We start from the raw sequence: 25,396 nt of genomic DNA, 5'->3' as shown, positions 1-25,396 counted from the left end.
TTCTTTGGCATTTTGATTATGTGCAGCTCGCCACTTTTAAAAAGATATTGGGGGAGAGTAGAGGATGGAAGGATTTCCAAGGCCTAGAATAAAAATGTCTCCTTCGGCGCCTGGGTGCTCAGGCAGTTAAGCATCCGACTTCAGCTCAGTTCATGATCTCACCCTTAATGGGTTCAAGCCCCTCATCGGGCTCTGTGCTGACAGCTCAGAGACTGGATCCTGCTTCGGATTGTGTGTCTCCTCTCTCTTCCCCTCCCCAGCTCACATTCTGTCTCTCTCTCTCTCTCTCTCAAAACTAAACATTAAAAAAAAAAAAAAAAAAGTCTCCTTTGGAGAGGATTCACGATTGCTTCTGCGTGGTACCTGGGGGCATTTCCCTTCAAAACCACCAGAAAATCAAGACCACTGCTTTCGACACTGTCTGTCCAGTCAATGAGAACCTAGGCTGTAAATCTTCAGGAAGGTTGGCCCTTGGTCACAACTTCTTCTCAGGGTTTGGTTGTTTTTCCCTTTTAGCTGTTTCTCTACTTTATTCAGTACCAAGGCTGTCTTCTCTGGTGGGGATAGATTTCATTCCACTTTACCTTTATGCTAAAGGAGAGCCCATGGGACATCAGACTTGAGTGAGGGAGTTTTCTACTTGATTCTCCATATTGCTTAAGCCCAGGGCTTTGACTTTTATCCTTCTTGCCACAAGAAATCACCAAAACTAGGGCCAAATTGTTCAGATGGCAAATACCTTCAGGGCAAAAAATGCTTTGTGTTGCTTTGACTTCTGCTTGCCTTTCTGGGTTTCAGAATTAAATCCAAAATTTAACCTGACAGTTCTCCGCTGTCTTGTCAGTTTCACCAGTGCTTTAAAAAATTTTTCTCCCCTCTTTTTCGTTCAGAGGGTTAGACTAACTAACCTGGCCCACTAAAGCTAAAGATAGAAGTCGGCATATTACTTTTGTATTTATTCAAGTAACCTGATTCATTTTCTCCTGTGAGGGCCATAATTATAATTATTTTCCCAAGCCATTGCCCTATCTTTTTGGCAGTTATTCTTTACCTGACAAAATCACAGAAAATCATTCAACGACTACATTTTAGTGGACTCCTCTCCTGGTAACATGTAGAAAAACCATTTAATCTCAGTGAGAAATACCCAAATTTGTCATAGGTTGGTTTTCTTCGCGTGATGACTCCTATAAGCAGTTAATCCAATCTGGTGTGTAAACTCTTTCCTAATAGCCTCTTCCTGAATTTTAAAAATCCCCTTTGCTACATTTAGGGGAATCCTGTACCACTTAGAGGAAACTATAAATATCCAATGGGACTTCTCCACTTCAAATTGTTATTTGATAGGCTAGAGAATAATGGAAAAAGAAAGGGAAAGACCTGAGAAACCAGCTAAGGGAGATGTTCTGACCCAGCAGATAAGGGACTGAGGCTGGAGCAAGAGAAGGGATGAAAGTCCCCCCAACCATCCCCTGATCCTCACAAGGTGGGTTTACCCTCATGTTCATCCTCCTAAATTGCTAGCACCTGGTGGGAACCCTGGCCCTGTCTAATGGTGTAAAGGCAAGATCCTAGGGGTGAGAGGCACAAGGAAGAAACAGTACCACACTGTGGTAATGACCATGGCCAGGCAAGAACCAGAGAGTGCTTGATGAGCCAGGATCCTAGGTGTCTTTGTCTTTCTTTGTGGGTTTCCCAAGAAAAAAGAGAAACAGTTCAGTGTTCCAATATCATTTTTTAGAATGTTTATATGATATGACACAACCATTCTACCACTGGGAGTAAAAAGCAGAACCCAAAGCGCGCGCGCACACACACACACACACACACACACACACACAGAGGCTACAATAAACAATAAACTTTGAGCATAAAGATATTACTCTCAATTTTATTTAATATTGTCAAAAATTAGAAATGGCCTATATAACAAAGTAGGGAATCATTAATATGGTATATCCACAAAATAGAGTATGGTATAAACATAAATAGGATTTTTAGGAACCCTATAGAAAACCAGGCTAAAAACATTAACTGGTTATTTGCAGGCTCTCACTCCCAAAAAACAAAAGCATTAATGGACATCTGGGTGGCTCGGTCGGTTGAGCTCCTGACTCTTGTTTTCAGTGCAGGTCATGATTTTCTCATGGTTTGTGAGATCTAGCCTCTCAACGGGCTCTGTGCTAGTTGTGCAGAGCCTGCTTGGAATTCTCTTTCTCCCTCTCTTTCTGTTCCTCCCCTGCTTATGCTCTCCACAAGAAGAATAATCAATAACTATTCATGACAAGACACCACTGAGAAAATCCTAGAACATGAAGTACCCCCCTGTACCATGAAGTACCCCCCTGTGAAGACAGAACACATCTCCTTTGGATGAAAAATGGAACACCTCCAGGTCTTCAAGATCCTGAGCTTCCTAGCCTGGAAAAAGAGATCAATAAAACCAGGGACCAAGCAAAGTGCCCTCTGTGACTGACCATTGTCTCTGGGGAAGAGTCCAGATCTCCCTGCATGGAGGCTGCCACAGCCTTAGTAAATATCCATTTCTAGAATGAAATGATTTATCCTTTATTTATTCAATAATCACTGGGTAGCACCTATGGGCCAAGTCTGCCTCTGTTCCCTCTGCTCACATTGCTCCTCTGCCTTCTGCTTCTTTCTCTCTTCTACCTCTCACCACCTCCTCATAACTCCTTGCCATGTTATGACCCAGCCTGACTCTTTTCCACACCTCCTGTGTGGCTGAGCCCCTCACACCCAGTCCCACATCCTCCATAGGCTCAGAGTTCACTCATAGACCATTCACTCACAGCTTTGGCCCCTTTCGGCCAGTCTTTTGATCACCCATGGTAACATGGCTTCTGGTCTAAGATCCATCTAAGATGGCTATAGCCATCTGTTGAGCAAGGGAAAGCAACTTTGCACTGGAACTTAACAGCATTACTTTTGCTATCAATCAGCAAACAAGAGATACTGAGCACCTATTATGTGCTCATAATAAATGAGAGGCTCAGAAGTGAGCATGGCAGGCACTTTCCATGCCCTCATGAAACTTAAGGCCAAAGGACAATCATCAGAATTTCCCTAAATCTCCTTCCTTGATCAGGTTGGTTGGATTAGACTGAATCTGTGTGGGAAATCCACACAAATGAAAGTCATCTTATTCAAGGTTAATATTTGTCTTACAACGTCCAGTTTTCATGTATGTTGTCACATTTGACCCTAGGATTAGAGTTAATAATTCTGATGTCACTGGAGACCTACTTCTGGATGCAGGAGAGATGCAGGAAGGAAAATATATAACCGGGGCAGCCATTTATTTATGGTTTACACTTAGGGTATCCTATGGGGTATAAAGTTCAATATAAACTCTGACATGGAGGAGATACCACATTTCCTTATCTTCCTTAAATCATACCAGAGTAGGGAGGCTTTCATGGTGACAGAAAAATGGAGAACAACTTCTAAATTTCAGAGCATCATGGTTACTGCAACACACTGAGTTTTCAAGCCCATGATGACCCTTAAAATTCATTCAGCTCTTAGCTTAGAGACCACACATGTGGTATGAGACTCTTTTTTGACTCTGTGCCTGGCGCAGTCTAGCCAGGCATGCCCAGCAGTCACCCCCTCCCAGGTCTTGATGCCAATCTGGGGTGCTACTTTGGATTTAAATTTAGTCACAATTGTGGATGAATATTCCCCAGCCAAATAACATACACCACTAACATGATACTCATCCTCACACAAAGGAAATAACTCCCTCTGGGTTCCCATTACCCTTGAAGTCATGTCTTCTCACATGTGGTTACCCACAAAGACCTCTGTAGCAGAATATCTTAAAGATCTTGACTACTTCATAATGAGGGGAAAATAGTTGACTTCACACAGTTTCTGTTTGAACACTAAAAATCCTCCTGAAACAACAATGTACCAAAATCATGGTCAGAAAGAAAAACTGAAGGGATCAAAACAAATAAAAACATACAACTATACACACAGCACATGTAAGTATATCCTAGCCACTAGACCATGAAAGAACTGTAAGCACACATAAATATATATGTCTATATATATACATATATGATGACATTTATAGAGCTGTGGATAAGATCACAGATTTGGAGCCAGATCCCAGCTATATTAATGTGTACACATGTATAAAAGTGTAATTTCTGACAATAAGAACATGGGAGGGAGCTGAATACAAGTTAGTAAAATGAATTCAACAAATTGCAGGTAAAATATAAAATCAGTTGTTTCTATACACCAGCAATGAAAAATCAAGAAGGAAATTTTAAAAACAGTTCCACTTACAATACCATTCAAAAGAATAAAATACCTAGGACTAAATTTAATTTAGCCAAGGAGGTGAACAAATTATACACTGAAAATTACAACATTGCTGAAAGTAATTAAAGAAGAACTAATTAAATGTAATGGCATCCCATGTTCATGGATTGGAAGGCATATATTGTTAAGATGGTAATACTCCCCAAAGTGATCTACAGAGTCAAAGCAATCTTTGTCAAAATTCCAATGATCTTTTCTGCTGAAATGGGAGAGCCAATTCTAAAACTCAAGTGGAATTGCAAGGAGCCCCAAATATTTAAAATATTTAAAGCTAAAATATTTAAAAAGAAAAACTAAGTTGGAGGACTCACACTTCTTGGTTTCAAAACATATTACAAAGATATAGCAATCAAAAATAGTGTGGTAGCAGCATTAAGATAGACATATAGATGACTGGACTAGAACTGAGGGTCCAGAAATAAACTCAAACATCTATGGCCAATTGATTTTGACAATGGTGCCAAGACTATTCAGTGGAGGAAGAATAGTACCTTCAATGAATGTTGCTGAGACAAACAGATAACTACATGGAAAGAATGTAGTTGAACCCCTACCTCACTCCATACACAATAATCAATTCAAAATGGGTCAACAGCCTAAATATAAGAGTCAAACCATAAACCTCTTAGAAGAAAACATAGGGTAAATCTTCATGACCTCTGACTTGATACTGGATTCTTAGATTTGATACCAAAAGCACAAACAACAAAAGATAAAATAGATTAATTGGATTTCATTAAAAATTTTTAAATTTTTCACACAAAAGAATAGTGTCAAGAAAGTGAAAATTAAAAAATAAAAATACAGTCTACAGAATGGAAGGAAATATTTGCAAATTACATCTGATAGAAGTTTAGTATCTAGGATATATAAAGAACTCTTATAACTCAACAACAAAAGGACAAACAACTCCATTGAGAAATGGGCAAAGGACTTGAACTGACATTCCTCCAAGGAAGATGTACAAATGACCAGCAAGCATAGGTAAAGATGCTAAACATAATTAGTCATAAGGAAATGTAAATCAAAACCACAAGCTACAACCCCATTCACACTAGGATAGCTATAATAAAAAAATGAAAAATAACAAGTATTGATGAAGATGTGGAGAAGTAGTAATGCTTACAAAAAAGCCAGACATTGGGCCACCTGGGTAGCTCAGTCAGTTAAGCATCCGACTTCAGATCAGGTCATGATCTCATGACTCATGGTCCTGAGCCCCATTTCAGGCTCTCTGCTGTCAGGGCAGAGCCCACTTTAGATCTTCTGTCCCCCTCTCTTTCTGCCCCTCCCCTGCTCATGCTGTTTCTCTCTCTCTCTCTCTCTCAAAAATAAAAAACATTAAAAAAAAATAAGCCAGGTCATATATTACATGATAATTTTTATATGAAATATCCAGAATATGCAAATCCATGGAAACAGAAAGATTAGTGGTCGCTAGTAGACCAGGCAGGGGTGGGGAAGGGAGAATGGAAAGTTATTAAGTACCCATTAAGTTATGAATGGGATGGACGGATGTTCTGGGGTGATGAAAAATTTTGAAACTAGAAACGGTGGTAGTCACACGACATTTTGAATGCACTAAATCCCACTGAATTGTACACTTTAATGAATTATGTTATGTGAATTTCACATAGCACCTCAATTTTTAATTGAGTCATAGCCTCATGTTTAGCATAATCCTTTTTTAATTTTAAAAAATGCAGGTGGGGTGCCTGGTGGCTCAGTCAGTGAAGAGTCCAACTCTTGATCTCAGCTCAGGTCACGATCTCACAGTTCATGAGAGAGATCAAGCCCCATACTGGGCTCTGCACTATCAGTGTGGAGCCTGGTTGAGATTCTCTCTTCTCTCTCTCTCTCTCTCAAAATAAATGAATAAAATTGAAAAAATCTAAAAAAAATAAAAATAAAAAATTTAAATGTAGATATACATGAAAGAAAAATATATTAGATCATACTTCAAGACATTAAAGATGATTATCAATGAATGATGAGAAATCATATAATTTTAATTGTCTTCTCTTTGCTTAAGTTATTTTTCAAATTTTCCAACAATTTTAGAAAATAATTGCGTGCTAAATTTTTTAACAACTAGGAAAGAGAGACTATAGTGATATTGCTAATAGATTCTTAAGAGCATAAAGAAAATACCTAAGCTATAGGGTTAAGTGAGGATTAAAAAAAAACTACATTGTATATGTACTTGGATTCCAGGTATTTAAAATGCACTGCTTATGGTAACAGTCTATCAGTAAGAGACGGACAAATGAGTGACATTTTTTCTTTCTACTTTCCAAATTTTCTTAATGAACATATATTACCACTATAATCAGAAAGATACTTTTATTTTTTAAATGTCCACTACTGGGCAAGCTAAGTTCAAAAAAAGTAGCTTTGAAAAATATACTTGATTTGATAAGGAGGATATTAACACTGGAATTATATCTTTTTATACATAATATTCCTCATAGAAAAATCGTAAAATACAGAAAATGTAGATATGGAAACATAAATCACGAGATTCTAACCACTCAGAGATACTTAGTTGTTCTTTTTTTTTTAAGAAAGAGAGAGAGAGAGTGCTGTGAGAGTGCACATGTAGGGGGGATGGGCAGAGGGAGAGAGAATCCCATGTAGGTTCCACGCTCAGCATAGTGCCTAACATGGGGCTTTATCCAACAACCCTGGGATCATGACCTGAACCAAAATCTAGAGTCAGACACTCAACTGACTGAGCCACCCAGATGCCCCTACTTAGTTGTTCTTTAAACAGAATTGGGCTTGGCTGTTTACAAAAAATTGGTCCCTCCCATCCATTATAGTGAGATCAGCAACAGAGTTTGGTTAGCAAATGTGAATCTATTATGTGCCAAGCCTGCTATATCAAGAGTGTGGCTCTCTGGACAGAGGACAGAGAATACTGAAAGGACAACTATTGGTCTTTGATTGCCCAGCACGCTTTCCCACTTCATATGGTATTGGCAATCTAGTAACCTGGACTTCTTTGAACCAACCTGGACTTCTTATGATTTGGGTAGGACTGACCCCAGTCCACCCAAAGTAGGAATGACCTAGGCTTAATCAGTGATTCAACATCTAGGTCACAGTGGTCCATTAATTTAAACCAATACGTATTAGGTGCAGGACTTTTGTTAAAAACATTGACAGGAGAGGGGCGCCTTGGTGGCTCAGTCGTTTGGGCAACCAACTTCGGCTCAGGTCATGATCTTGCAGTTTGTGAGTTTGAGCCCCACATCGGGCTCTGTGCTGACAGCTCAGAGCCTGAGGCCTGTTTCGGATTCTGTGTCTCCCCCACTCTCTAACCCTCCCCTGCTCATGCTCTGTGTCTCTGTCTCTCAATAATAAATAAACATTTAAAAATAATTTTAAAACAAACATTGACAGGAGAGATGAGCTTTATCACACTGAGCATTTTTGTAATTTAAAAACAGATGCTAAAAATCCCTAGGAAAGAAGGTGCAATGATGAATGGGTTACTGTATGGATTTAGTAGGTAGTAGTCATGCTCTCTTACCGTCTTGTGTATCCCTCTACCATGGCGCTTACCAGACTGGATCCTGATCACTGCTGTTTCTGTCTCCTCCACCAGACCATCAGCCCTCTGAGGGAAGGAGACACATCTCTAATACGTTTGAGCATACAGACAAGGGTCTACATACACTTCTACTAAAGAAATTATCCTCATGAACTTAGCAGCAGCATGGAAATGAGGCATTGGTGGTCTTATCACTGGGGATTCAGGTTCTGGACTCTAGTACCTCTACAGGTTGATACCACAACCTTCAGCCCCAACATGGTACCTTTGGTTTCCTATTCTGGGAGGAACAAGTGGTCAGGTCTGAGTCAACTGGTGTGGGTTCTGATGTGGTCACAGCACGATTCTCACACAACCACCCAGGGAACACCATCAGACAGAGGGAGTGGGGGCAGGGAAGCTTTCGTAGAAAGCCATCGAAGATGAAGCACCACAAAACCAGAGGGGAGTTCAAGGTCAATGAGCCCATCTCTACCCGCTTCCTCTGGTGGGAGCTAAAAGAGAGCACAGAGAAAGCACCAGCATCTCCGACCTGAGCAGCCTTCCTGGGAAGATGCAGCCTCTCCTGCTCCTACTGGTCTTTTTCCTGCCTTCTAGGGCAAAGGCAGGTGAGTGACCACCACAACCCTCAGAGGCCCGACCCCATCCCACCGTGGGTAGAGCTCTCCTGCCCCTTCTGCACACCCCTGATCCATCTATCCACCAGGAACATTCGGAACCCCAGGCTTCATCCTGCCTCACACTCTCAAGTATGATGCTGAATTAGCTACCAGCAGGAATGGCCAGGGCAGAAGGCTGGTCTCCAGAAGAGCCAGGGAAAACTGTCCCCTCCCCAGGCTCTACCTTTGCCATCTGGAAATGGAACTTTCCTAGCAGAGGATGAGAACTGGAAGAGAACATAATAAATCCCCCTGCAAAGGGAAGAGTAGGCCTGGCTTCCGAGTGAGATGAGCCAGGTGCTTCCTGAAGCATCTGCTTGGGAGAGAATCCCGGGGCTCAGCTGCATCCAGAGTTCGTGGGATCACTGTCCCCACAAGATTGCTGTGGCCTTTGCTCTGTCCCAAGTCTGTCCCCTTTCTCCAACTCTGCTTTTCTTCCCAGCGTGTTAGTGGCTCTCCTCTTTCATTTATTTGGGTCCTTTCCTTTTTCTTTTTTATCAAACTGGCTAGTGGTTTATCAATTTTGTTAATTCTTTCAAAGAACCAGCTTCTGGTTTCATTGATCAGTTCTACTGGGGTTTTTTTTGGTTTCAATAGCATTGATTTCTGTTCTGATCTTTATTATTTCCTGTCTTCTGCTGGTTTGGGGTTTTATTTGTTGTTCTTTTTCCAGCTCTTTAAGGTGTAAGGTTAGGTTGTGTATCTGAGATCTTTCTTCCTTCTTTAAGAAGGCCTGGGTTGCTATATACTTTCCTCTTATGACCGCCTTTGCTGCATCCCAGAGGTTTTGGGTTGTGTTGTTATCATTTTCATTGGCTTCCATGAGCTTTTTAATTTCCTCTTTAACTTCTTGGTTAACGCATTCATTCTTTAGTAGGATGTTCTTCAGTCTCCAAGTATTTGTTACCTTTCCAAATTTTTTCTTGTGGTTGATTTCAAGTTTCATAGCATTGTGTTCTGAAAATATGCACGGTATGATCTCAATCTTTTTGTACTTGTTGAAGGCTGTGGCTCAACTTTTTCAAAGATGAGCTTGGAAGACCTAAACTTCCCTGCTTTCCAGAATCCTACCAGCAGTAGCCCTACCGACCCTCCTCCAAGAGGCTCACTGGGGAGCCACGCCTTCAGGCAGCCAACCAACACTTACTAGGCACCTGCTCCATGTCATGCCCTAGCAAATAGACTATGTCAGACAACATCTAGATCCCTAAACTTAAATCCTAGCCACTGGAAAAGCAGCAACATCCTAGACTTCACAGGATGACAGGGGCCTTAGAAACTCAGTTGAAACAAAGCAAAGTCAGGAAAGGAGTTTTCAGGAGCCTCTAGAACTTGGCTATCCCAAAGACAGGTATGCTCACCTCCAATTATATGTAGAAGATAGATTCACAGACCAAGACTACTACCCATCCCCTTCCCAGAGGAGGAAGTTGAGGCCCCCTCCATGGCCCTCCCAGATCCAGGCCACGCTGCTCTGTGGATTCAGTGGGTGCACGGGAGCAGAACAGATTTTTCCTTCAGGGGAGATCATCGGGGGACATGAGGCCAAGCCCCACTCCCGGCCCTACATGGCACATCTGTGGATCCAGAATAGGGAGGTGTGCAGTAAGTGTGGTGGGTTCCTGATACAAGAGAAGTTCGTGCTGACAGCCGCTCACTGCTGGGGAAGGTGAGGAGCAGCAGCCAGCACAGCCCTGAAAAGCCCAGCGGGGAGCCCTGCCTTCTGCAATGGGAGCTCCCAGGGCTCCAAGGAAGACAGGAGTCAGGAGGCCTCCTGAAAGGGAGTGAGGGAGGGCCGTACATTGTGGGGAGAGGGGAGGCCAGAGCTAGGGGCATTGCTGAAGAGGTGGGGCCTGCATTGACCTCTGAATGCAAAGTCATGCAATTTCACGTTTCTCTGGGGAACTGTCCCCTGAGAACCACCGGCATGGTCAGCAACGGCTCCAGAATCCTACCTCAGCTACTGAGAAGCAGAAGGCACAGACAGCTCAAACCTGGGCCCTTCTGTTGCCTCAGTTTCCCCTCGGCTCCAATCCTGCCCACCCCAGCTGCCACCTGCCCTCATGGATCCTGGGCTAGGTCCTGTGACCCCACACCCCCTTGCCCACTCTGCTCTCGTGCAGCTCCATCAACGTCACCCTGGGGGCCCACAACATCAAGAAGCAGGAGAAGACCCAGCAGATCATCCCCGTGAGAAGAGCCATCCCCCACCCAGACTATAATCCAAAGAACTACTCCAACGACATCATGTTACTGCAGGTAAGGAGACCTCCCCACTGCCCTCGCTCTCCTGGGTCCACATTGTCTCCTCTCCCACTGGGACCTGTCCCCTCCTTCATACCTGGCCTGGCCACCTGACCAGTCTCAGTGGCTCAGGGGAGAAGGAAGACAGGGCAGCCGCATAGAGTACCTGGGCCCAGAGACCACTGACTGAGCTGGCCCCTCTTGTTTCTTTCCATCAGCTGGTGAAAAAGGCCAAGCTGACTGCAGCTGTGAGGCCCCTGGGCCTGCCCAAAGGCAAGGACCGGGTGAGGCCAGGACAGGTGTGCAGTGTGGCCGGCTGGGGACGGGTGGCCACGGGAAGATACCCAGACACACTGCAGGAGGTAGAGCTGATCATGCAGGAGGATCAGGAGTGCAAATCCCGCTTCCCCAATTATTACAACCACAAAACTCAGCTCTGCGTGGGAGACCCAAAGGAAAAGAAGTCTTCCTTTCAGGTGAGCGATGGATCCAAACACAGTGCTCCTCCAGAAGGAGGGATTGGCAGCACTCTGCCCCGTGCCAGGGCACCGATGTTAGAAAATTGTGCGCCCTGGGCGTGCAGTGGTGAGAAAAACAGGGGGCTCCTCATAGCTGGCACCCGCCTGGGGTACTGGGCTCCTCCTCCATGCTGAGGAGCAGCCCCGCCCACCTGCTTTGGGGGAGGGGGGTCTAAAGAGGAGAGTGAAGCCAGCAGTCCCCAGCAGAGGATCTGGGACCAGGGGAGGAGAGGAAGCTGCCACCTGGGGTGAAGTGAAGCAGGGACCATGTCCAGGCCTGCCCTGCCCTCAGACTTCCTGACTTCCCATGAAGGCCACACAAAGCACCCTTCTCAAAGGGGCTGGGGAGGGCGGTGTGGGGGGTGAGGTTGGGGAGTGGGCACAGGGAGGGCAGGGACAGCAGGAGAGCTGGCTCACTCCTTCCCCATCTCCGTCCACAGGGGGACTCTGGGGGCCCTCTCCTGTGTAACAATGTGGCTCAGGGCATCGTCTCCTATGGACTAAAAGATAGGGCATCTCCACGGGTCTACACTAAAGTCACAAGTTTCCTGCCCTGGATAAAGAAAACGATGAGAGGCCTCTTCCGGCAGGAACCAGACTATTTGCTCTGAAGCTGATCTAGAATCACACTAGGGAGGGTGGGAGGGAAGGTGCCAGCTGTCAAATAAATGTCTCTCAACTGAGTGTGAAGGGCTGGTTTCTTGTGTGTGTTTACCGACCCTCTTTCCCTGGCATCCACTCTGTGCTTAGAAGGCCAGTGACACAATTCTGCTGTTTTCTGCTTCCTCTTCTTCTTCCTTCCCCCACCGCCCCCCTCAACCCCATGAAAATTTCCTTCCAGCTCCCTCTCACCCACACCTGTCTCCCCAGAGCCTGCTCTTCTGCCAGGGCTGAAGCTGGGCACCATCAGGAGAAAGCATGAACCTCTCTGGTCCTGGAGCTCAGGGTGAAGTTCTTACCTCTTTCCCCTGTGTTCTCTGGCAGGGAGGAAGGATAACAACATGGGTACTAGAAACCACGCTTGCCCAGTCTTGGGCTGTGGCCCAAGGACATAGTCCCCCATTGGGAAGTGGAAGGACATTTCTCTCCCACAAACAAGGATACTGGCACAGAGTGGGGCTGGGTCTCTTGAGTAGCTCTTGATTCTCATCTCGACTGAGTTCCCTTCCCTGACCTCTTCTGAGCTCAGGGGCCAGCTCAGCCTCTAGTCTCCTGGCTGCCCCTTCTTCTCCATACCTCAGAGTGTTCCAAACCCCTGGGAGTGTTCTGTGGCCACAACTCCTGCCCCCTCCAGACAACACTGATCTGAGCCGGCCCCTTCCTCATATCCCTTCCACCTAGAACACCCAGAGTTCCAACAGGGCCTCGCCACTGAGATGTCAGCCCAGTCCATGCCCTCACAGAGAGGGGCATCAGAGGCCCCTGCCCTGTGAGGGCACCAGACAGGATCTATGGAGGACAGGGCTGGCGGGTGGCTCTCCAGAACCCTTGGCCCCATCGATCACCTGGGAAGGGCCAGCTCAACTCCTCACATCCAGCCCAATGTCACCCCATGTGCTCAGGGTCCACTGGCTGTCTAGTCACTCCATAGCCTAAGTCCCTCTCCACCTGTCCCTCTCGTCACTGCCAGCCTCTAGGCTGACACTCCCTGCTGACCACCCTGGGCTATATCAGTCTTTTGAGTTTGAAAGGGTTCTTCGCTGCAGTAGGACTGGAAAGCACAATATTTTCCATCAACCAATAAACAAATGCTGATTGAGCACTTATTAAGTGTCAGGCATTGATTGGAGACACGAAGGAAACATAATGCAGGCTCTATCATTTGAGCCCAGGTGAATCCGACACTGTTGAATTTCACCCGAATCATCTAACCCCTTCTCCCTCCTTCACACCTGTCCACACGGCCTACATCTCTATGGGAAGTCCACCTGAATCAAGAATCTGTACTTATTTATTATTGCTGGTCACAGTCTGTATAAATATTATCACATGTGACTCTAGAACAGCAGTGCATAGATTTGGAAATGACTTTAGTCATTTAGCGTCTAGACATGAAGTTACCAAACTCTGTTTACTGTAACACCCTCTATACCTAGGGGACATTTGCTTCAAAAGCAGCAGGTATGAATGTCATTGCATAGATTCAAATGGTAGAAAAAAACCACATTATATATTTGCCCAAAGGCAATTTAAGCTTAAGTTAAACACCCATCCAGTTGGACAGGCCAGTAACGATCCCAGTCATGACTGCAAGACCCTTCCTGTGCAGACTCAAACTAGAATCAGGGAGGCTCACGTGGTGTGGAAAAATGGAGAACCACCACTGCCCTTTAGGCCCATGGTTACGTAGTTGCATCCACAGACCCTAAGACTGCCTAGACTTTTCCACATTTGGTAGTTTGTGGCTTGGAGGCCACGATACAGAGGCTTAGATGTGATTTTTTGCTGAACGAGGATCTCCCTATGCTGGGCTTACCCCACCAGACACCAGCAAGAGCCATACCACCAAGGTCTTACCACTAGTGTGGGCACTGCCTGGGAGCTGGGCCTAAGGTCCCAGCTCTGGGCTGATGGTTTAGCCTGCACCAAAAAACCTGCACCAAAAATACACAACACCATCCTCTTTTGTGACATGGGCTAAACACTCTGGGATCATGTAACCCTCAAAGGCATGCCCTTTCACATCTTATGCACAAAGCCTGAAGCAACACAATCTTTTAACGACCTCGAGTACTTTTGCAAGGGAAGAGCGATGAGATCATACAACTTCTGATTTGGAGCTAAAAAAAAATCCCTGCATCGAACGCATACTAAGGACCTGGTTCCTTGATTAACAGAGACAAAAGGAGGGGCACCTGGGTGGCACTATCAGTTAAGTGTCTGACTCTTGATCTCTGCGCAGGTCATGACCTCACGATTCGTGGGTTCATGAGTTTGAGCCCCACATCGTGCTCTGCACGGATGGTACAGAGCCAGCTCGGGATTGTTTCTCCTTCTCTATGCCCCTCCCCCACTTGTTCTCTCTCTCTCTCTCTCTCTCTCTCTCTCTCTCTCTCTCTCTCTCAAAATAAATAAAGTTAAAGAAAAAAAAGGAAAAGACAAAAAGGAAAATGCAGAAAGCAAAATTAAAAATAGTATTCTTTAAAGTTGCCCAGCCACCTGCATATTCAGTTCACATAGCACAGCTGCTTTGAGGAAATGGTTCTGTGGTTTAAAACAAGCTTGAGAACACTTGCTGTAGTCTCTTATCCTCCCTCAAGAGATGAAGGAGAGACAAAGTACCAGAAACAGATCATAACTGACTAAAGGGACCAGAGTTAGGACAGAACCTGGACTGAACCCAGGCCTCCTGACAGCCAGGCCAGGAAGAAGCCTTACATGACGGGAGTGCCTGGGTGGCTCAGTTGGTTAAGAGTCCAGTTCTTGATTCTGGCTCAGGTCATGACTTCAGGTTCATGAGATCGAGCCCCAAGTTGTGCTCTGCACTGACAGCATGGAGTCTGCTTGGGATTCTCTCTCTCTATCTCTCTCTCTCTCTCTCAAAATAAATAAACATCTTTTTTAATTTTTCTAAAAAGAAGCCTGACATGTTTTCTAATGCCCAGTCTGTGATGGATTATCAGCAACCCTGAACAAAAGATGAGCTTCTGCTCAGACACCCCCCTGGAGAAAAAGCCTGTAGGCTCCTGTGGCAGCCATTCCTTGACAAGTATTCAAAACATCTGCCTTGGTAAAGCTGCAGTCTATTCATGGGCACATTCGCATGCAAGTAGGTGAGCACCTTAACATGCCAATTCCTTCAAATCTCCTTTGTCTGGGGAAATATCCCTCAACCCCCAACTCAGAGGAAACAATTCTTCCCTTGCTTAAAAATCTCTGTGATGAAAATTAAGAAATAAAACAAAATAAATTAACTCTGTAAAGACCTCAAGGAAGTGCCCCTCATCCCCAAGATCTCCTTTCACTACCCTTCTTTCCCCACATACCCACCAGAAGAGTCAGGCCCCAGTGTGACTGGAGAGAGAAATGCAAAGCCAGCTTCTGGTGGGGGATAGGCCTGAGGAATGCCAAATCTTGCTCATTTGTTTCAGGGACGGGCATTGGGATGGCTCGGCCTTCCATTACCACACTTGTGGACTTAGAGAACTTACAGCTTTATTACCAATCTGTATCGCACACGACACTGCTTTTGACCAACCAACATATTTCACCACGAGAGAAGGGCAGCCATGGGTTCCTTTTCATCACAGGCCTATTGCTGGATGGCATTTCTCATCCCCAGAGTCAGGAACTTCAGTGAGTCTCAGGTAGGACAAGGAAAGCCACATCTAAGCACATAATAGTCAAATTGGTATCTGATAAAGATCAAAAAATGAAAGTAGAGGGGAAAAAAAGATACACTACTTTACAGGAAACAAGAAGCATAACAACGAGCTTCTTCCAGATAATAATAGAAGTCAGAAGACAGTCAAATAACATTTTTTAAACAGTTGAAGGGAAAAAAAAGAAACAGGCAACGTATTTCTAGAATTCAACCTGGAATTCTAGATCCAGTGAAAATATTGTTAAAAGTGCAGGCAAAATGACTGTTATTCAACATAATATTGGAAGGCTTAGCCTCAGAAATCAGACAACACAAAGAAATAAAAGGCACCCAAATCGGCCAGGAGGAGGTCAGGCTTTCACTCTTTGCAGATGACATGGTACTGTATATGGAAAACCCTAAAGATTCCACCAAAAAACTGCTAGAACTGATCCATGAGTTCAGCAAAGTCACAGGAAATAAAACCAATGCACAGAAATCGCTTGCATTCTTATACACCAACAATGAAGCAACAGAAAGAGAAATCAAGGAATCCATCCCAATTACAACTGCACCAAAAACCATGAAGTACCTAGGAATAAATCTAACCAAAGAGGTGAAAAATCTATACACTGAAAACTACAGAAAGCTTATGAAAGAAATTGAAGAAGACACAAAGAAATGGAAAAAGATTCCATGCTCCTGGATAGGAAGAACAAATATTGTTAAAATGTCGATACTACCCAAAGCAATCTACATATTCAATGCAATCCCTATCAAAATAACACCAGCATTCTTCACAGAGCTAGAACAAACAATCCTAAACTTTGTGTGGAACCAGAAAAGACCCCGAATAGTCAAAGCAATCTTGAAAAAGAACCAAAGTGGGAGGCTTCACAGTCCTGGGCTTCAAGCTGTATTCCGAAGCCGTAATCATCAAGACAGTATGGTACTGGCACAAGAACCGACATTCAGATCGATGGAACAGAATAGAGATCCCAGAAATGGACCCACAAACGTATGGCCAACTCATCTTTGACAGAGCAGGAAAGAATACCCAATGGAATAAAGACAGTCTCTTCAGCAAGTGGTGCTGGGAAAACTGGACAGCGACATGCAGAACAATGAACCTGGACCACTTTCTTACACCAGACACAAAAATAAACTCAAAATGGATGAAAGACCTCAATGTAAGACAGGAAGCCATCAAAATCCTCGAGGAGAAAGCAGGCAAAAACCTCTCTGACCTTGGCCACAGCAACTTCTTAATCAACACGTCTCCGGGGGCAAGGGAAACAAAAGCAAAAATGAACTATTGGGACCTCATCAAAATAAAAAGCTTCTGCACAGTGAAGGAAACGATCAGCAAAACTAAAAGGCAACCAACAGAATGGGAGAAGATATTTGCAAACGACATATCAGATAAAGGGTCAGTATCCAATACCCATGAAGAACTTATCAAACTCAACACCAATCCAGTGAAACAAACAATCAATGAAACAAAAACAATCCAGTGAAGAAATGGGAAAAAGACATGAATAGACACTTCTCCAAAGAAGACATCCAGACGGCCAACCGACACATAAAAAAATGCTCAACATCACTCATCATCAGGGAAATACAAATCAAAACCACAATGAGATACCACCTCACACCTGTCAGAATGGCTAACATTAACAACTCAGGCAACGACAGACGTTGGCGAGGATGTGGAGAAAGAGGATCTCTTTTGTACTGCTGGTGGGAATGCAAGCTGGTGCAGCCACTCTGGAAAACAGTATGGAGATTCCCCAAAAAGTTAAATATAGAACCACCCTACAACCCAGCAATTGCACTACTAGGTATTTATCCAAGGGATACAGGTATGTTGTTTCAAAGAGGCACATGCATCCCAATGTTTATAGCAGCACTATCAACAATAGCCAAGGTATGGAAGGAGCCCAAATGTCCACCGACGGAGGAATGGATAAAGAAGATGTGGTACAGGAGTTGCAGCAAGATGGCGGCTTAGGAGGACGCTGGGCTCACCGCACGTCCTACTGATCACTTAGATTCCATCTACACCTGCCTAAATAACCCAGAAAACCGCCAGAGGATTAGCAGAACGGAGTCGCCGGAGCCAAACGCAGACGAGAGGCCCACGGAAGAGGGTAGGAAGGGCGGCGAGGCGGTGCGCGCTCCACGGACTGGCGGGAGGGAGCCGGGGCGGAGGGGCGGCACGCCGGCCAAGCAGAGCCCCCGAGTCTGGCTTGCAAAAGCGGAGGGGCCTGACGGACTGTGTTCCCACAACAAGCGCGACTTAGCGTCTGGGAGGTCATAAGTTAACAGCTCTGCTCGGAAAGCGGGATGGCTGGAGGACAAAGGGAGGGAGAGCTGCTGAGCCCCCTGACAACAGAGCTCAGTTTGGAGGGGAACAAAGGCGCTCGCCAGCGCCATCTCCCCCGCCCATCCCCCAGCCGAAATCCCAAAGGGAACCGGTTCCTGCCAGGGAACTTGCTGGCTCCGCGAAAACACCCAACTCTGCGCTTCGGCGGAGCCAAACCTCCGGCAGCGGATCTGACTCCCTCCCGCTGCCACAGGGCCCCTCCTGAAGTGGATCACCTAAGGAGAAGCGATCTAAGCCTGCCCCTCCTGCCCCCGAGCACCTTGCCTACCCACCCCAGCTAATACGCCAGATCCCCAGCATCACAAGCCTGGCAGGGTGCAAGTAGCCCAGACGAGCCACACCAGCCCACAGTGAATCCCACCCCTAGGAGAGGGGAAGAGAAGGCACACACCAGTCTGACTGTGGCCCCAGCGGTGGGCTGGGGGCAGACATCAGGTCCGATTGCGGCCCCGCCCACCAACTCCAGTTATACACCACAGCACAGGGGAAGTGCCCTGCAGGTCCTCACCGCGCCAGGGACTATCCAAAATGACCAAGCGGAAGAATTCCCCTCAGAAGAATCTCCAGGAAATAACAACAGCTAATGAGCTGATCAAAAAGGACTTAAATAACATAACAGAAAGTGAATTTAGAATAATAGTCATAAAATTAATTGCTGGGCTTGAAAACAGTATACAGGACAGCAGAGAATCTCTTGCTACAGAGATCAAGGGACTAAGGAACAGTCACGAGGAGCTGAAAAACGCTTTAAACGAAATGCATAACAAAATGGAAACCACCACAGCTCGGCTTGAAGAGGCAGAGGAGAGAATAGGTGAACTAGAAGATAAAGTTATGGAAAAAGAGGAAGCTGAGAAAAAGAGAGATAAAAAAATCCAGGAGTATGAGGGGAAAATTAGAGAACTAAGTGATACACTAAAAAGAAATAATATACGCATAATTGGTATCCCAGAGGAGGAAGAGAGAGGGAAAGGGGCTGAAGGGGTACTTGAAGAAATCATAGCTGAGAACTTCCCTGAACTGGGGAAGGAAAAAGGCATTGAAATCCAAGAGGCACAGAGAACTCCCTTCAGACGTAACTTGAATCGATCTTCTGCACGACATATCATAGTGAAACTGGCAAAATACAAGGATAAAGAGAAAATTCTGAAAGCAGCAAGGGGTAAACGTGCCCTCACATATAAAGGGAGACCTATAAGACTCGTGACTGATCTCTCTTTTGAAACTTGGCAGGCCAGAAAGAATTGGCACGAGATTTTCAGGGTGCTAGACAGAAAAAATATGCAGCCAAGAATCCTCTATCCAGCAAGTCTGTCATTTAGAATAGAAGGAGAGATAAAGGTCTTCCCAAACAAACAAAAACTGAAGGAATTTGTCACCACTAAACCAGCCCTACAAGAGATCCTAAGGGGGACCCTGTGAGACAAAGTCCCAGAGACATCACTACAAGCATAAAACATACAGACATCACAATGACTCTAAACCCGTATCTTTCTATAATAACACTGAATGTAAATGGATTAAATGCGCCAACCAAAAGACATAGGGTATCAGAATGGATAAAAAAACAAGACCCATCTATTTGCTGTCTACAAGAGACTCATTTTAGACCTGAGGACACCTTTAGATTGAGAGTGAGGGGATGGAAAACTATTTATCATGCGACTGGAAGCCAAAAGAAAGCTGGAGTAGCCATACTTATATCAGACAAACTAGACTTTAAATTAAAGGCTGTAACAAGAGATGAAGAAGGACATTATATAATAGTTACAGGGTCTATCCATCAGGAAGAGCTAACAATTATAAATGTCTATGCACCGAATACCGGAGCCCCCAAATATATAAAACAATTACTCATAAACACAAGCAACCTTATTGATAAGAATGTGGTAATTGCAGGGGACTTTAATACACCACTTACAGAAATGGTAGATCATCTAGACACACGGTCAATAAAGAAACAAGGGCCCTGAATGAGACATTGGATCAGATGGACTTGACAGATATATTTAGAACTCTGCATCCCAAAGCAACAGAATATACTTTCTTCTCGAGTGCACATGGAACATTCTCCAAGATAGATCATATACTGGGTCACAAAACAGCCCTTCATAAGTTTACAAGAATTGAAATTATACCATGCTTACTTTCAGACCACAATGCTATGAAGCTTGAAATCAACCACAGAAAAAAGTCTGGAAAACCTCCAAAAGCATGGAGGTTAAAGAACACCCTACTAACGAATGAGTGGGTCAACCAGACAATTAGAGAAGAAATTAAAAAATATATGGAAACAAACGAAAATGAAAATACAACAATCCAAACGCTTTGGGACGCAGCAAAGGCAGTCCTGAGAGGAAAATACATTGCAATCCAGGCCTATCTCAAGAAACAAGAAAAATCCCAAATACAAAATCTAACAGCACACCTAAAGGAACTAGAAGCAGAACAGCAAAGGCAGCCTAAGCCCAACAGAAGAAGAGAAATAATAAAGATCAGAGCAGAAATAAACAATATAGAAACTAAAAAAACTATAGAGCAGATCAACAAAACCAAGAGTTGGTTTTTTGAAAAAATAAACAAAATTGACAAACCTCTAGCCAGGCTTCTCAAAAAGAAAAGGGAGATGACCCAAATAGATAAAATCATGAATGAAAATGGAATTATTACAACCAATCCCTCAGAGATACAAACAATTATCAGGGAATACTATGAAAACTTATATGCCAACAAATTGGACAACCTGGAAGAAATGGACAAATTCCTGAACACCCACACTCTTCCAAAACTCAATCAGGAGGAAATAGAAAGCTTGAACAGACCCATAACCAGCGAAGAAATTGAATCGGTTATCAAAAATCTCCCAACAAATAAGAGTCCAGGACCAGATGGCTTCCCAGGGGAGTTCTACCAGACGTTTAAAGCAGAGATAATACCTATCCTTCTCAAGCTATTCCAAGAAATAGAAAGGGAAGGAAAACTGCCAGACTCATTCTATGATGCCAGTATTACTTTGATTCCTAAACCAGACAGAGACCCAGTCAAAAAAGAGAACTACAGGCCAATATCCCTGATGAATATGGATGCAAAAATTCTCAACAAGATACTAGCAAATCGAATTCAACGGCATATAAAAAGAATTATTCACCATGATCAAGTGGGATTCATTCCTGGGATGCAGGGCTGGTTCAACATTCGCAAATCAATCAACGTGATACATCACATTAACAAAAAAAAAAGAGAAGAACCATATGATCCTGTCAATCGATGCAGAAAAGGCCTTCGACAAAATCCAGCACCCTTTCTTAATAAAAACCCTTGAGAAAGTTGGGATAGAAGGAACATACTTAAGGATCATAAAAGCCATTTATGAAAAGCCCACAGCTAACATCATCCTCAACGGGGAAAAACTGAGAGCTTTTTCCCTGAGATCAGGAACACGACAAGGATGCCCACTCTCACCACTGCTGTTTAACATAGTGCTGGAAGTTCTAGCATCAGCAATCAGACAACAAAAGGAAATCAAAGGCATCAAAATTGGCAAAGATGAAGTCAAGCTTTCGCTTTTTGCAGATGACATGATATTATACATGGAAAATCCGATAGACTCCACCAAAAGTCTGCTAGAACTGATACAGGAATTCAGCAAAGTTGCAGGATACAAAATCAATGTACAGAAATCAGTTGCATTCTTATACACTAACAATGAAGCAACAGAAAGACAAATAAAGAAACTGATCCCATTCACAATTGCACCAAGAAGCATAAAATACCTAGGAATAAATCTAACCAAAGATGTAAAGGATCTGTATCCTGAAAACTATAGAAAGCTTATGAAGGAAATTGAAGAAGATTTAAAGAAATGGAAAGACATTCCCTGCTCATGGATTGGAAAAATAAATATTGTCAAAATGTCAATACTACCCAAAGCTATCTACACATTCAATGCAATCCCAATCAAAATTGCACCAGCATTCTTCTCGAAACTAGAACAAGCAATCCTAAAATTCATATGGAACCACAAAAGGCCCCGAATAGCCAAAGGAATTTTGAAGAAGAAGACCAAAGCAGGAGGCATCACAATCCCAGACTTTAGCCTCTACTACAAAGCTGTCACCATCAAGACAGCATGGTATTGGCACCAAAACAGACACATAGACCAATGGAATAGAATAGAAACCCCAGAACTAGACCCACAAACGTATGGCCAACTCATCTTTGACAAAGCAGGAAAGAACATCCAATGGAAAAAAGACAGCCTCTTTAACAAATGGTGCTGGGAGAACTGGACAGCAACATGCAGAAGGTTGAAACTAGACCACTTTCTTACACCATTCACAAAAATAAACTCAAAATGGATAAAGGACCTAAATGTGAGACAGGAAACCATCAAAACCTTAGAGGAGAAAGCAGGAAAAGACCTCTCTGACCTCAGCCGTAGCAATCTCTTACTCGACACATCCCCAAAGGCAAGGGAATTAAAAGCAAAAGTGAATTACTGGGACCTTATGAAGATAAAAAGCTTCTGCACAGCAAAGGAAACAACCAACAAAACTAAAAGGCAACCAACGGAATGGGAAAAGATATTCGCAAATGACATATCAGACAAAGGGCTAGTATCCAAAATCTATAAAGAGCTCACCAAACTCCACACCCAAAAAACAAATAACCCAGTGAAGAAATGGGCAGAAAACATGAATAGACACTTCTCTAAAGAAGACATCCGGATGGCCAACAGGCACATGAAAAGATGTTCAGCATCGCTCCTTATCAGGGAAATACAAATCAAAACCACACTCAGGTATCACCTCACGCCAGTCAGAGTGGCCAAAATGAACAAATCAGGAGACTATAGATGCTGGAGAGGATGTGGAGAAACGGGAACCCTCTTGCACTGTTGGTGGGAATGCAAATTGGTGCAGCCGCTCTGGAAAGCAGTGTGGAGGTTCCTCAAAAAATTAAAAATAGACCTACCCTATGACCCAGCAATAGCACTGCTAGGAATTTATCCAAGGGATACAGGAGCACTGATGCATAGGGCCACTTGTACCCCAATGTTCATAGCAGCACTCTCAACAATAGCCAAATTATGGAAAGAGCCTAAATGTCCATCAACTGATGAATGGATAAAGAAATTGTGGTTTCTATACACAATGGAATATTACGTGGCAATGAGAAAAAATGAAATATGGCCTTTTGTAGCAACGTGGATGGAACTGGAGAGTGTGATGCTAAGTGAAATAAGCCATACAGAGAAAGACAGATACCATATGGTTTCACTCTTATGTGGATCCTGAGAAACTGAACAGGAACCCATGGGGGAGGGGAAGGAAAAAAAAAAAAAAAAAGAGGTTAGAGTGGGAGAGAGCCAAAGCATAAGAGACTGTTAAAAACTGAGAACAAACTGAGGGTTGATGGGGGGTGGGAGGGAGGAGAGGGTGGGTGATGGGTATTGAGGAGGGCACCTTTTGGGATGAGCACTGGGTGTTGTATGGAAACCAATTTGTCAATAAATTTCATTAAAAAAATAAATAAATAAATAAAATAAATGCAAAAAAAAAAAAGAAAACCAAAAAAAAAAAAATAAAAAAGAAGATGTGGTACATATACACAACGGAGTATTACTCGGCAATCAAAAAGAATGAAATCTTGCCATTTGCAACTACACGGATGGAACTAGAGGGTATTATGCCAAGCGAGAGTAGTCAGTCAGAGAAAGACGAACATCATATGACTTCACTCATATGAGGACTTTAAGACACAAAACAGATGAAAATAAGGGAAGGGAAGCAAAAATAATATAAAAACAGGGAGTGGGAAAAAACATGAGAGAGTCTTAAATATGGAAAACAAACAGAGCGTTGCTAGAGGGGTTGTGGGAGGGGGGAGGGACTAAGTGGGTAAGGGGCATTAAAGAGTCTACTCCTGAAATCATTGTTGCACTACACGCTAACTAACTTGGATGTAAATTAAAAAAATAAATTAAATTTTAAAAATTTTTTAAAAAATTAAGTAAAGGCAAAATGAAGACATTTTCAGGAAAACAATGGTAAGAGAACTGTTGCCATCAGAACTGCTTTGCAAAGAACACTAAAAGAAGTTCTTTAGGCTAAAGGGAAATGATCCCATTGAAAGCAGGAAGGGAAAAAGAGAAATAAAAGTGTGAAATGTGACTTAATATAAAAGCTTTTATGTAAATTTCTTTTAAAGATTATTGATTACTTTAGGCGAGAATGCTTTAGGAATTATGGCATATTGTAAAATGTATGACAGAAATAACTCAAATGGTGGGAGGGCAGTTAAACGGAGAGACATCGTTCTTATGTGCAGTGGCATAACATCAATTCAAAGTAGAGACTGTGATACGTGAGGAGTCGTATTGTAATCCTAGGGTAAATAAGATAAAATATACAGGTATAAATAAAAGCCAACAAAGAGGACAAAATGGAACACAACAAAAGAGGGCAGAAAAAGAAGAACAAAAAAACAAAGACTAAGTCACACCAATACAAATCAGTATCAATAAGATATTCTTCAACCAACCCTATCAGCAGCTCCATTAAACATAAAAAGAGATTGAATACTCTAATTAAAGGGCAGAGATTGTTAGTCTAGCTAAGAAATGCCAGACCGAATTTTGTACTAGTTACAAGAGATACATTTTAAATATACAGGCATAGATAAGATGAAAGTAAAATTATAGACAAAAAAATATACACCTTGCTACACAAATTAAAAAAAAAAAAGCCTTGCCCTTGGCATATGCTGTTTCTCTTTTAAAGGCAGCCCCTTCGTGCCAATGCAAACTTCACTATACCCAACTGCTCTGATGAATTGCACCAGACTGCCCCCTCAGTGGAGGCCCCTGTCTGCCTCCTTGAGCTCTGATACCACCTACTAGGCCAGTCCCTGATGTGAATGTCCCCCTCACAGCACTTAGGCGTCTACTTTCCGAGCTGGGCTGCCCTCCTCACCTCACGTTTATTCTGCCATCCCAAGCTGGACTGCCCAGTGCAGGGCGTCCAAGCCCATGCGGGATAAGGGGGAGGGTGTCCGCATAGGAAGCCTGGTGTGACCACCTTCCCCACCTCGCAGGGGCTTGAAAGCCATCTTTTGGTTCACTCTGGCTCCCCACCAGCCAGAGTCATTGTTGACTTCATTGCTTCTCAAGAGAACTGGGATCAACATGTTTAGAAGCAACAATATTTTCAATTCCATGACTCCCTTCTTGTTATCCATTATGGAGAGACCATCAGAAGAACTTATTGAGCAAATACTACAAGGATATGAGAATATAGGTCTCCAGACAGTGTTGTGAGGATCCTGTTCTAGCTCCCTGGCACTCATTGCCACTTCACACACTATCAGGAATTCGTT

General features: G+C 43.7%; 1 protein-coding gene across 1 annotated transcript; it reads left to right on the top strand.

Annotated features, from left to right (window-relative positions):
• The first annotated feature begins 8,384 nt into the window (after positions 1–8,384).
• LOC125168542 (granzyme B(G,H)) lies at positions 8,385–11,954 on the top strand. The gene is made up of 5 exons (XM_047863662.1): positions 8,385–8,517; positions 10,090–10,237; positions 10,692–10,827; positions 11,031–11,288; positions 11,771–11,954. Exons 1-5 carry the CDS (start codon positions 8,463–8,465, stop codon positions 11,939–11,941), a joined length of 768 nt encoding a protein of 255 aa, XP_047719618.1. The 5' UTR covers positions 8,385–8,462; the 3' UTR covers positions 11,942–11,954.
• The last annotated feature ends 13,442 nt before the right edge of the window (positions 11,955–25,396 follow it).

The sequence above is a fragment of the Prionailurus viverrinus genome, chromosome B3, assembly GCF_022837055.1.
Source record: "Prionailurus viverrinus isolate Anna chromosome B3, UM_Priviv_1.0, whole genome shotgun sequence".
Classification (NCBI taxonomy): domain Eukaryota; kingdom Metazoa; phylum Chordata; class Mammalia; order Carnivora; family Felidae; genus Prionailurus; species Prionailurus viverrinus.
Note: the sequence above shows the minus strand (reverse complement) of the source record. Positions and strands in the feature narration are given on the sequence as shown.

Bases quoted from the DNA above. Each gene is read 5' to 3' on its own strand.
- LOC125168542 (XM_047863662.1), top strand. From the start codon at position 8,463: ATGCAGCCTCTCCTGCTCCTACTGGTCTTTTTCCTGCCTTCTAGGGCA. The intron at 8,518-10,089 runs GTGAGTGACCAC...TTTTTCCTTCAG, and splicing joins GCCTTCTAGGGCAAAGGCAG to GGGAGATCATCGGGGGACAT. The intron at 10,238-10,691 runs GTGAGGAGCAGC...GCTCTCGTGCAG, and splicing joins GCCGCTCACTGCTGGGGAAG to CTCCATCAACGTCACCCTGG.